Source organism: Bremia lactucae, linkage group LG16 (genome assembly GCF_004359215.1).
Source record: "Bremia lactucae strain SF5 linkage group LG16, whole genome shotgun sequence".
NCBI classification, from domain to species: Eukaryota; Oomycota; class Peronosporomycetes; order Peronosporales; family Peronosporaceae; genus Bremia; species Bremia lactucae.
In genome coordinates, this window is record NC_090625.1 from 1973645 (window position 1) to 1986500 (window position 12856).

The 12856-nt window shown below is 47.7% G+C and overlaps 2 protein-coding genes across 2 annotated transcripts; one reads left to right on the forward strand and one right to left on the reverse strand.

Annotated features, from left to right (window-relative positions):
- Nucleotides 1-4005: 4005 nt before the first annotated feature.
- On the forward strand, nt 4006-4589 carry CCR75_004892 (uncharacterized protein; the record flags this gene model as incomplete). The annotated part of the gene is made up of 2 exons (XM_067962978.1): nt 4006-4224; nt 4248-4589. The coding sequence occupies 2 exons, from the start codon at nt 4006-4008 to the stop codon at nt 4587-4589; spliced, it is 561 nt and encodes a 186-aa protein (XP_067815484.1).
- Nucleotides 4590-4935: 346 nt separating this feature from the next.
- CCR75_004893 (uncharacterized protein) lies at nt 4936-5235 on the reverse strand (the record flags this gene model as incomplete). The annotated part of the gene is made up of 1 exon (XM_067962979.1): nt 4936-5235. The coding sequence occupies one exon, from the start codon at nt 5233-5235 to the stop codon at nt 4936-4938; it is 300 nt and encodes a 99-aa protein (XP_067815570.1).
- Nucleotides 5236-12856: the final 7621 nt, after the last annotated feature.

A 12856-nucleotide genomic window follows, 5' to 3' on the forward strand; every position in this document is an offset into this window, starting at 1 on the left:
GGACCACATTTTTATTATCTAACATGGCATGTCAGATGATAATGGAAATGCGCATCAAGTTTTGCGTGATAGTGACTCCATTCTAAGTGACGTAGAAAGGAGTGTGGTCGAACGAATGAGTTCGACCTTAGAGAATGATGCCATCCTGGCCATGCTGTCCGGTTTGGACAGAGATGCCCTCCATTCAGCGATCACCAAGTTCATACAACATGAACTTGACGAGGCGAAGGGAAAGGAAACTTGCTTAATCAGCAAGGCTCTCAGCAGGCAAAAGTGTTGAGGTTGCGATAGGTACAGATGGGATGACGCACACGCGTCGTCCGGAAACCTTAAAGATAGACATCTCTAAGTATAAAGCCCGGCTCAAACAGACGTTTGAACCGCTTAAGGCTGAGTTCAAAGCTCGTTCAGAGCTTCTGAAGCTCAAGCTAGGCAAGCGTGATGTTCACGCATATGCCCAGCACATACGACTCTTAGCGAGTTGTATTACAAATAACCCAGTCCATGTGTTGGAGATTAATGTATTCATCAAAAGTGTTGCATTTTATGCATATGCGTGTATACGGGATCGAATGACAAGAATAATACGGAGAAGTTGAGTGTGGAAAATATCGTGTGTTGTGGCTTAGTCGGGTAAGGCATGGCGGTGCAACCCACTCGTCACCGGTTCGATACCCGGTAACGACAAAAAGTAAAACCTTCGGGAACTGATGTTTGGGGTTCACCAGCACTGTACCGCCAGACAGTGACGTCCCCCATTTTATGGTAGTCCACATATCTGGAAAAGGGGGCGCAGCGAACGATAGGAAAGAATTAACGGTAAGATAAAGTTAACGGTAGGATAAAGTTAACGGTAAGATTGATAAACTCAAAAATATAACTTACTTTCCGGTTTGCAATCTCGACCGTAAGCCCATCTTCAAGCTCATAGCGTTAACGTAAATTCAACAGGTTATGAGCCCAAACAACGACTCCGGCTTCAAGATTGAGCCTTTTGACGGCTCAAACTACGTGCTATGGAGCTACAAGATGAAGATGTACCTCATGTCCAAGGGGTTGTGGGGAGCTGTCTCCGGTGTAGACTCTCCGAATGCTGTAAAGGAGCAGCAAGCGCACGCCGCGATTGCGCTGAATCTGAGTGACGCGCAGTTGATGCACATAATCGACGCGACGACGGCGAGAGAGGCGTGGGGAAGGCTGGTAAAGTTTCATCGCACACAAGACATGGCGAATCGACTTTGGCTTAAGGATACGTTTGCGTCGTTTAAGTATACAGCTTCAAGCATCAGTGGCCACGTGACAGAGCTTGAAGACCTAGTCATGAAGATGAATAGCGCCAACTGCGGGCCAAGTGAAGAGGACGTATGTGCGGTGATGCTGAGGAGTCTGCCTGCAAGCTACGAGAGCTTTGTGCAGGCGTTTCGCATGTCGGTGTCAAGTTTTAATTTCAGCGACCTCGTGAGCAAGTTGATTGCTGAGGAAGTGCGGCACAAGGACACGGCACGTGTAGAAGAAGCAACGGCTCTTTACACAAGTAAGAGAAACGGCAAGCATCAACTCAAGAAGCAGCACGAACGGCGTGCTAAGAAACCTCCAGGAGCATGTTTCTACTGTGGCAAGGTTGGCCACTATGCTAGAGATTGCCGTTCAAGTCGTGGACCAAGGGAAACACAAGAAGGAGGACACGATCACTCCAACGTCGCATTTAATGCAAGCGAAGGGTCCGTCAGCGGCTGCTGGGTTATGGACAGTGGCGCATCTGCACACATGTGCAAGGACCGGGAAGCTTTTGTGGAGTATGAGGAAGTGTGCCAGGCGCGCAGTATATCAAGCGCGAAGAGTAATGTGAAGCTCAAGGACATCGGTCACGGAACAATGAAGCTGCGCGTTTGGACCGGACATGATTAGATCGACGCTCGCCTCGAAAAAACTCTCCATGTCGAAGATCTGTCAAAGAACGTATTCTCGCTTACGGCTGCATCAGCGCGAGGAATGACAGTAGAGATCACGCGCAACGAGTGCGTCGTGAAGCGGGGCGGGACACCAGTTGCCACTGGAAGGAAGCAGGGCTTCCTGATGTACCTCAACGTTGAGGCTGGTGTGGAATGTCACGTAGCTGCGTATGAGAGCGAGCTATGGCACAGAAGACTGGGTCACGCATCGTACGGGACGATTAATGATATGATCAAGGACGGAAGGATCAAAGGCACGGAAATGAAGACCGACATCGCGTGTGACGTATGCGCAACGTCCAAGCAAGTGCGCAAGTCATTTAAGGCAAGCGAGGAAGACAAGGGACTCAGGGAGAGTGCGCGTTTTGACAACATCGTGTGCTCCGACGTGCTTGGACCAATCACTCCAGCTTCAAGATCCGGCTTTAAGTACATTGTGAGCTTCATCATGATGAAGAGCCGGTACGTGACGGTTTATCCGTTGCGAAAGAAGATTGAAGTCATGAGCGCGTTCACAAGATTTTACCGGGAGATCAAGATAGCGTCTGGGACTAAGATCAAGGTCATTCGAAGTGACAACGGTGGTGAGTACCGGAACACGGCAATGAACAACTTCTGCAAGGAGAAGTTCATCAAGCAAGAGTACACACTTCCAAACAATCCTGAACAGAACGGCATGGCAGAGCGCATGAATCGAACTCTGGTAGAGATGACGCGCTGCATGCTTAAGGACAGCGGTCTCGACAAGACTTACTGGTGCGAAGCGTTAATGACAGCAGCAGACATTCGAAACGTGGTTCCAAACTCGTCGAACAAGAAGTCAAGTCCGTACGAGATATTGTTTAAGCGAAAGCCGCGCATCGATCACATGAGCGTATTTGGTTCGCAATGCTACGCGCACGTAACAAAGGAGAAACGAAAGAAGCTGGACGATTCGGGCGTGAAGTGTTATTTTCTTGGCTATGCAAAGGATCACAAGGCGTACCGACTACTTATCGCGAATGACGGCTCTATCATAATTTCAAGAAGCGTGACATTTGCTGAGCATTCCATTTCGAAGGTAATGAAAAGGGAAGACGATCGAATTATCGACATCATTGATGATGATGAAAATTTGGAGACGTCGACACTTAACGACAATGGTGTGGAGGTTCCAGCAAATGATGAAAGGCTTCGGACTCCGCCACTTCGAGCTTGCCGTGATCCGATTCGTGGTCGTCAAAACGAGTCCAGTGTTCAAGGTCAGGTTCCCACTCGAGCATCAAGCACGCCCGGAAGAGACGGCGAAGAAGAGTGGATGATGCGACCAATTCGAAAGAAGCGCGGTGTGGTGCGCTACGAACAAGAGTTTCCCAACTTACGTCGCGGTCACTTTAACTTAGACGATTTTGAAGGTGAAGACTCGTTTTGTTGCTTTGTTGCAGATTGCGATGGAGAACAAGCTTCAAGCTACGAAGAAGTATTGAAGAGTACGAACAAGAAGCAGTGGCTGGAAGCGATGAAGAGTGAGATGCAGTCACTCAACGAACACAGCACATGCACGTTAGTGGACATGCCACCGAACAAGAAGGCTGTTGGCTGCAAGTGGGTATTTCGGATCAAGCGCGATCCAAGTGGAATTATTGTCAAGTTCAAGGCACGATTAGTTGCAAAAGGATTTACGCAGCGGCCTGGGATCGACTTCGTCGAGACTTTTTTTCTCTGGTTATTGCGGTTGAATTCACCCATTACTCTTTTTGGGAGGTTTTCCGACACATGTTCGATTCTCCCATTTTCAAATTGGCCGGCTCAAGCTCAAGACGCGTCACCATGGACCAAGATCTTCTCCTCGCTGGACCACGCCTCGCCGGCTCGACGGAGGCTCTCCTCTGCGGACGGTCTTATCTCCGGCTGCACCTGATAGGGGGACGGGGGGCAGGAGCCCTGACGGCCCCGACATTAGCCTTCCTGATGGCCCGGCTGAGGACAGGGACGTCCGGAGGCGGTGTTTGCGACGAGCGGCTCTTCGCCCCTCGGCAAAAGTGGTGTGACCGACACCGTGAATTTTACGTCTATGGATCGGACAGGGCTTTCGGCCACGGAAGGCGACGCGGTTCCGCTGTTGGAATGCGGCGTCTCTGTCGGACGTACAGGAAGTAATGATGTCACACTACGCAACGACGATACTGGTAGCACCGCCTGCGTTGTCGTGACGTCACCTGCCCAGCCAGATTTGACTGTCTCTCCAGCACCTGCATCTTCGGCAATGGAGCAACCGCCTACAATGTCTTATGTCTGCGGTTACCCTTCCGGAAGCGGACTGCAGAACAACTTGCTGCGATGGCTCCGATCAAGCGTGCCCGGCGCTCTATCGTGACGGAGGAGACCGGTGAGGTTGACTGCGTCGTCAATCGTCGAGCTGTAGATACTAGAATTGAGTATCGGGTGACATGGGTCGATGGCTCGGACCCAATTTGGTTGCCGCGGGACCGATTGATCGAGGATGGTAATGCGAATCTTATTGAGACGCTCGACGCATACCTCCTTCGGTACCCGAATCGTGAGCTGACCTACCAGGCCCATATTTGCAGAAATGCACGGGCCTTCAGTGCTGTCGCCGACAGAACGGACAATTCTTGCTTGCCTAACGCTGTTTAAATGGCTCTCGATCTTATCGGATGCCAGCAGCAAAGTGCGCGTCTTCCAGGAATTTGGTCCGAGTACTTACAGTCCGCGCTCGATGCCAGGATTCCCTCCACGAACGCTCCCGCTTAGGCCTTCAAACGATTCCGGATGTGCAGGGTCTTAATCAGTTCTCCATAACGTAGAATGGCCGATATGGGTTGCAAAACCTTAGCCGAACAAACTTGGAAAGGATGAGTTAGACCCACCGCGAGTATACTAATTTCAAAATGGGAAATTGCTTCTGTCCTGGCCCCGTGTACAAAATACCTCAGGGGAAGGTGACACAACGGTTCCAGGTATACGGAGGTGGCGCCACTCATTAACTGCTGTTGTGCTGCACCTGGATCCGACGAAAAAACTTGATCATCCGAAGCCACGTCAGGTCGCCAATACCAGTGTCAATCCCGTTCTCTCGAACGATAATGTCGTCTTCCGCAGTGACCTCCATGGCGAAGCAGTGGGCCTGCATATTGCGTTTGTAACCCCCGACAAGGTACACGCCGAGCGAGAGAACACGACCTCCAGAGGAGTCGGGAAGTACACGACGCACGGTCGCCATGGCACCGGCACCGCCCCCGTCGTAAAGATTCGTGCGTAGGGTCTTGATGCTGAGCTCCATACCGCACCGTGGTACTGCCTTGGAGCAGAGCCTGACTATCTCGCTGAGACGGTGAAAGATTTGAATTCGTGACACGTGAGTGGTGAGAAAGATCCCATACGGCTGAACCGTGCGCAATATCATTTTTCGGCAAATTTGTAGGCGAGGTATTTATATCAGTTTAAGTCATCTTGCTCGGTAGATTTGGAAGTCACTCTGTCTAAATTCTAGTAATAAAGACAACCTTTAAACAGAGTTAGGCGGCGCGTAAAGCAGCTCACAGTTCCCTCTTTGACGAATTTTAAATGTAAATTCGTTCTTAAATAAGGGGATGGTGTAGCCTGCTAAAGTTGCCCTAATGTTACACAGTCCCCGCTTAGTACACAAGGTGTACTTAAGGGGATGGTCAGTTACTATAAAGTAATTAGACTCACCACTTGGGTGTGGTTCACATTGTGACACCCCTTGTGTATGTGATGCACATAGGTGCATTTACATCAGAAGGGATGACGGCTAGCGTCATCCGTTACGCGAGGTATCTAGAAAGATACGCTCGCAATACATATTAGTGTCATCTACAGAGATGGCATTTTATGACTGGTAAAAATAGGAATTGATATTATATACGATTAAATATAAATCAGTCTAAAAACTACTTCCTAGAACGTAAGTGCGCACGTGGAGCCGGATTACCGCTCCCGTGACGTGAGCCTCTGACAGAGTCTGTCAGTGTGCTGGACATCGAATGTTTGAGTTGATTTACTTTAATGTTAAAACATTAATGTTGAGCGTGGGTCATTATTTGTTAGTGGAAAGGCACATACTCCGTTGAGAGGAGTTGTATCGTTGATCCTCCAATTGCTGAATAAACCCAGATTAGTGTGTTCATCAAAGGTATTGCGGATGGTCTCGTCAAGAAGCACCCCTGTTCCGCCGTAAATTAGAGACGCTAGATCAAGCGATCTCTATTGCGGAATAGGTAGTCTTCAGCCTAAACTAGCTTTCGTCTATTCGGGTTTCTATCGTCCATCGAGACGACTAGAAGTCGATGGTCCAGAATCAATAAACCTCTGGTATGCTGTATGTTGAGAGCGCGAAGCTCGCTATTTCAAGTTACTAATGATTGCAAAGATGCAATCGCTGTGAAAATACAGGGCACTACACCTATGCGTTTAGTGCTCCACGCCTAGTGCCAAGAAACACAGAGCGAAGCGATCGATAACCCGCTACGAATAGCGGAGGACGCGGATCCGACGTTGTTGCAAAATTCGCGACGGCAAGGCAGATTGTAATGGTCACATATCGATTGGTAAACCGTTGTTGCGGTACATTTACTTAATGGGTAATTTACCCTTTATCCATTTCAAAAAGTTAGTTACTAATTCCCGTTTATTATGGGTAACAAATATGGTCGCCGCCAGATATAAATCTGGCGGCCGAAATCTTTTTTGAATTAGTAGGGTAAGATTTTAAATAACAGATATTAAATAAAAGGCAGTTCCCTTTTAATCATAAAGCGTCTAGTGCTTTCCTAAGGCTTGCGCATTGATCTGTGAGAGACAGAAACCTTTCTAAGGTACATACTCTCGGGCACTAGTTGCCACATGGTTCTTCGAACCCCTGAATCTCTTGAACAAGGATTCATTAAGCTTTGATAGCTTCTACGACCCCCCGAGTTATTAAATTCTTTAGTTCTATAGAACTAAGTGACTATTTGAGTCTATAAGTCTTCCTCTGACTTAAGGAGCGAGGTAGCTCCACTACACCCGGTAGCACTCGTACTCAATCTACGCCTGAGTCTTAACAAGACTAAGCTTTTACTGAAATGGAAGAGTTTTCGGAACATTCTGAGGTGCAACGCACAGCGTATGACAAGCTCAAAACTTCGATTGGGCTTGAACATATAGAGTACATTATGTCACAGGTACCAGAGGTTCTGCATGCAAACCTTGAAGCCTTCATGCGATTTGAATTCTCCATGATCGGACACGTTCAGATCACCTTGCGGCATCTATGCCATCTCGGTACATCTCTGTAACTGATTCGGAGACTAAGACTCACCCTCTAGTTGTCAATGTAAAGACATTGAGGGAAAAGAGGAAGAAAATCTCCCTTTTTGGATTAAGCAGATGGAAATGTCCATTGATTCCGCCTTGTTCTTAACAGAACAGCAAAAGGTGGCTATGACCATTTTCAAACTTGGAGGAAGAGCCATGGAGTGGGCACTATCGTGCAGCACATCCATAAACGACGCTTTTCCCTCATGGGTTCGCTAAAACAGCAAATGACCAGCATGTTTGCACCGCCTGATCAGGCTTTTCGCATTCGATCACGGCTCATAACGACTCGACAGGGTAAACGAGCCCTAGGGGGCTATGTAGGAGTTGAGAATTGTCATTGCATCTATGCATCAATACCCGGTACAAGAAGCAATTGTCGTAACAATCTTTATGGTCGCAATGAGGGCGATGCCCGGACTGAATTATTCCGGTCTCATCCTGCTACTTTCGAAAAAGCAGTTGACATAGCGCTAAGCGCTGATTTCGACTTTAAGTCTGCTCGTGTTAGCACGCCTGTTTACCAACAGAAGAACATCCGTAGATGTTATATGTGCGGAAGCACGAAACTTTTACGTCCAGCCGCCTGTCCCCTACGCAATACGCTTAAAGCTCAAAAGAGCACCAATCCCGACCTATACCAGAAATCCGTTACGGTGAGGGAAAACGTCGATACTTAGTAGGTGCGGGGTGCTCTAATGGGGAAGACCTAGGCTATGTCAAGCTTCTAGAAGGTGATAGTAAACAGGACAGCCCCAATTAGCTCGGGGCGTAATGGCACGGGGCGTGAGTACAAGCCTGGCTTGTTAGTCGCTCAAGTGACTGTGAAGAGCGTCTTGCAATCATGTTCGATGTCATTCCCCTGAGGGAAATCACCGATATGTTGGGGCGTTGAAAGCGCATGAAAGTGGTGCAATACTGTTCGCTTAGCGACTGGAACTCGTGCCACTGTTCCGTTGAACTTAGATATAATTTCTGGATTTTGACAGTACGGAACGCTGTCTTGCCCTTGATTTGGATTCGAGATATTATCTCATTCTTGGAATGGCCTGGCTTGAACGTCATAAGCCAGGAATCGATTAAAGGTCTGAAATCTTAGGCGCCACGCGCATAGTTCCAAGCAAAGTGTGGAGCGTCATGAACTCACCTTTGCTAGACAACAAAAGCGCTATTGGCGCGGATCATTGACTGAATCTGTCAGTGTTTTAGACATTGGAATGTCTGAGTTAATAGATACCAATGTTGATAAACATTAATTCTGAGCCCAACTCAGAAGAAGGAGGTGGAACGGCACGTACTCTGTCGAGTGACACTCGTTGTAGTAACGATTCAATGAATGCTGAAAGTATTGTCGGCCTAAGGCCGAGTCATCAAGGGTGCAATATTTCTGAGATACGTGGAGTGACACGTCTTAGTCCACCGAGTGTGCTCGGCCGAGGTGGCACCATACTGAGTGTCTATAGCGACACTATTGGCGGCTCGCCATAGCATTTCGGGTCAAACCCGCGAAGAATCGATGATCAACTTTAAGATGGGCGGTGATCCGCTTCAAGATGGGCGAGGATCGACTTCAAGATGGGCGAGGACTACCTTCCCGAAGGGTGATGACAAGGACCATCGTGCATGTAGCATGAGTTCTGCATCAATCGCGTCATTTGAGACGTTTTACGCAGTGTGTACTAATTTTGCCTATTTAAATTCCCATACTAATATCACCTGTTTAAAATTCCATACTAATTTTGCCTGTTTGAATCTCCATACTAATTTTTCCCTCGGCTCTGAGTCAGGTACAGAGATGTACCGGGTTGGTATAGATGCCGCTAAGTGGTCCTGTACCTGACCGATCAGGGAGACTTCGTACCGCATAAAGGCTTCAAGCATGGTGATGACGGGACGGGAGACGGTACTGGCGATGAGGAATCATCCTCATAGTCGGAATTGTACACACCCTGACTCCAAAATTTTGACGGAAATCTCACTGGCACTGTCCGAGCCTTCAGTTTAGATCGGAGGGGACCATTTATTCATGTGTTTCAATGAATACACCAGCTTCTAAGTTTCTAGTGCCGAGCTTTAGCACAGCTTTTGAGCTGAGTAGTTTAATAAAATATAATCCCTTCTAATGCACGTGAGTGACACGTAAACAGTCGCTGGATAACGAAGTTGAGTTACCTAACTCCTTGTCGGATGTCGATTTAGACACCAGCTCTAGTATAGAACCAATACAGGCTAGAAGTTTGGGGATGTGAATGTCCCGGCCTCGAAGAGGCGTATTGTCTCTACTTCAAAACAGTGGGAGACGCGAAGCGTCTATACCCTCACAAAGTGATACGAGCGGGTAATTACATACGCTTGTAAATGGTGTAATCGCCAAAATCGAGGGAGAAGTTAGCCTTGCGGCAATCCCTTCGTTACATGCTCTTTTGCATCTTGACGAAATGTCTATTGATGAATGCGGCCGAGCCTTAAAGGCTGGCGACTTATCTGATATGGTAGTCATTCGACCAACGATTGATTTAAACTTGTCGTAACTTCTGGACGAAGATGTACTGGATAAAACAAAGCTGCACTTAGTACGCGGAGTGGGTCATCGATCCTTAAAGATTTTACGGATCCATTTTATTTCTTGATCAAGGAATCCCAAGATGTGGTATGTACCAATCCACCATCTGTTTTATCCCCGGATAGAGGTGTTCGTCATGAAATTGTTTTGGTTCCTAACAGTATGACGTCATTGACAATTTCTTCCGTGCTAAACACGAGGTTGTCCACTGATTTGCGCTTGCGCATCATGTATGAGTGTCACGATGCACCAACAAGTGGGCATCGTGGACGAGATAAGGCTTACCTCACGATAAGTCGCGATCTCCGACACCGCGCTCAAGCATAAGCACTTAATTGCCGTGGACGTGAGAAGACTTACCTTACGGTAAGTCGATACTTTTACTGGCCCCGCCAGTATCAGTTTGTGCGCAAGTACATCCGTGCTTGCGAGAATGGTACGAGAGAGCAAATTTCCCCATTCGACACCGACATTTTGTATCAAAAAGCCAAATGGTAAATGGCGCATTGTACATGCTTCTATAAGCTTAATGCTGCCACTATACAACCACAAACCCCCATTCCTAGAAAGGATGTTCTTCAGAACAATATGGTGGGATGTACAATGTACGGTGCACTTGACTGGTTATTACCAACTGCTCATGCGAGCTAGCGATATCCCGCTTACAGCGGTAAGGACCCCAAGGAATGCAATAAGAGTGGTTGGTTATGCCACAAGGACTTTGCAACGCACCGACAACATATAATCGTCTAGTGACGCAACTGTTCTGCCCACATCGAGGTTATCCACAGACTTATTTTAATGATATTTTTGTCCATAGTCGTGCGGAACAAGTTCGGTCGGATGTGGAAACTGTATAGACCATTTGCGAGCAGTGCTCGAGTGTATGCGCACAAAAAATTGTATGCCAATGCATCGAAATGCATTTTTGGCGCACAACAATTCCTTTCTGGGGATGCTTCATTGGGAAGCGTGGCCTTAGAGCGAATCCCGCTAAGGTAAAAGCCACAGTAAATTGGCCGGTTCCTAAAAACCAAAAGGATTTGCGCAAGTGCTTGGGTCTCGCTAATTATTAACACAAATATAGCGAAAATTACGCTGATATGGCTAGGCCATTATCTAATCTCCTTAATGAGGATACAGATTAGTGCTGGACTGGCACAGAGCATAATTTATCAAGCAGTTAAGGATAGTCTTATCCATGCCCCGATTCTGGCACTGCCAAATTCAAATTGGCCTTTCAGCGCGCATCGGATTTTGCCATTGGCAGTGCTCTGCTACAAATGATGGGCGTGAACGTATAATTGCGTTCAAGTCTAGATAGCTTAAAGCTGCGGAAAAGAACTACCCAGTTCATGACAAAGAGATTCTTGCAATGAAGTATGCTCTTGTCAAATTCAGAGTTCATCTGCTAGGCTCTAAGCCGTTTGCGATATATACAGATCACGCGTCGTTACGCACTGCGACTAAGTCGCCTTGTCTCTCACAGAGAATGACTCGATGGCTATCGTTTTTCGCCGAATACAACTTTGAGGTGAAGTATAAGCTTGGCATGGAGAATGCTTTGGCTGTTGCGTTATCGCGCAGGCCGGATTAGGAGCTCTCTCAACTAACGACTATAATGTCGCCTATAAGTGAATTAATCCGTTCGGCTTACGCTTAGAATGAACTATGTGTAGCTCTGCTATGAGCTCTAAGAGCACTGAATCAGGCTTAACATTTGTCGGCACGTTTGCGTGCAAGGTTACATCGATTTCTATCGACAACGACCTGTTGCTTAATTCCACGGATGCGGCGGATACTCCGCGCATCGTTGTTCCCATGATGGGGATTTGAAGTACCGAATCCTCTATGAGGCAGACGATACTGTCCTTGATGGCCATCGCGGTATAAGAATACCTACGGCTCTGTAAACTAGATTTGTTGGTGGCCCAAACTTTGGAAATGGGTCAGCACATACGTTCGCGCATGCGAAACTTGCCAACGGGTTGAACTCTCGGCGCATGCTGCTGCGCCACCGGCAAGTCTGCCCGTACCCATAGGGTGTTGAGAGTCCATTCGTATGGATTTTGTTTTCGGTCTACCGAATGATTCGGCCGGTAACACAGGCATCGTGGTCTTTGTTGACCGATTGAGCAAAATGGCTCACTTAGCGGCTGTGCTGGATACCATTGATGGTGAAGATACAGCAAGGCTGTTATAGATCGCGTGTTTCGACAACATGGTTTGCCAGTGGCAATTGCTAGTGATCGAGACACACGTTTCACGAGTAAATTCTGGAAATCGATTTTCCTATTGCTTGGCACCGGATTGGACATGTCCACAGCGGAACATCCGCCGATCGATGGTAAATTGAACGTGTCAATCGCGTCATTGAAGGCGTTCTACGCAGTGTATGTGCTCAGACACCAAAGCGCTGGAGCTCAATGGCTCCCGGTGGTGGAATTTGCGTTAAATAACGATGCCCCATGCCTCTACAGGCTACATTCCGTTCTATGTCAACGGTCTCTCCCACCCACGCGTTCCATTTACGATGCCACTACGTGGCTCATGGCTTCATGGGGGGATTAGCATTTAGGCTTGCCGATATCAGCCCTATTACCACTCGGAAACAAGTAAGTGAGTTTCTCGCGACGCGATTAATTGTCTTACGACATGTACGTGACACGATGGTTGATAGCCAACACAAACAAAAAGAACAAGCATATGCCAAAAGCAGAAGCTGTATTAATTCTTATGCGGTCGGAGACCAAGTATTATTAAACGCAAAAAATATACCTACCAACTTGGTTTCCGCGGTCTTCAAGACCAAATTGCGTCCGCGCTTTATTGGGCTTTTTACGGTGGTGGCCAAGAAGGGTCTAGCTGACAACTAAACCATCCTTGCAAACTGCGTACACACCCAGTGTTCTACGTAGGCTTGCTTAAGCCAAATTAGAACTCATTCCATGTGGACTTGGAGGCGCTTGTGCCGAAAAGACGGCCGTGCGGCAGACTGCTGCATCCACACCAGGATGTCCAG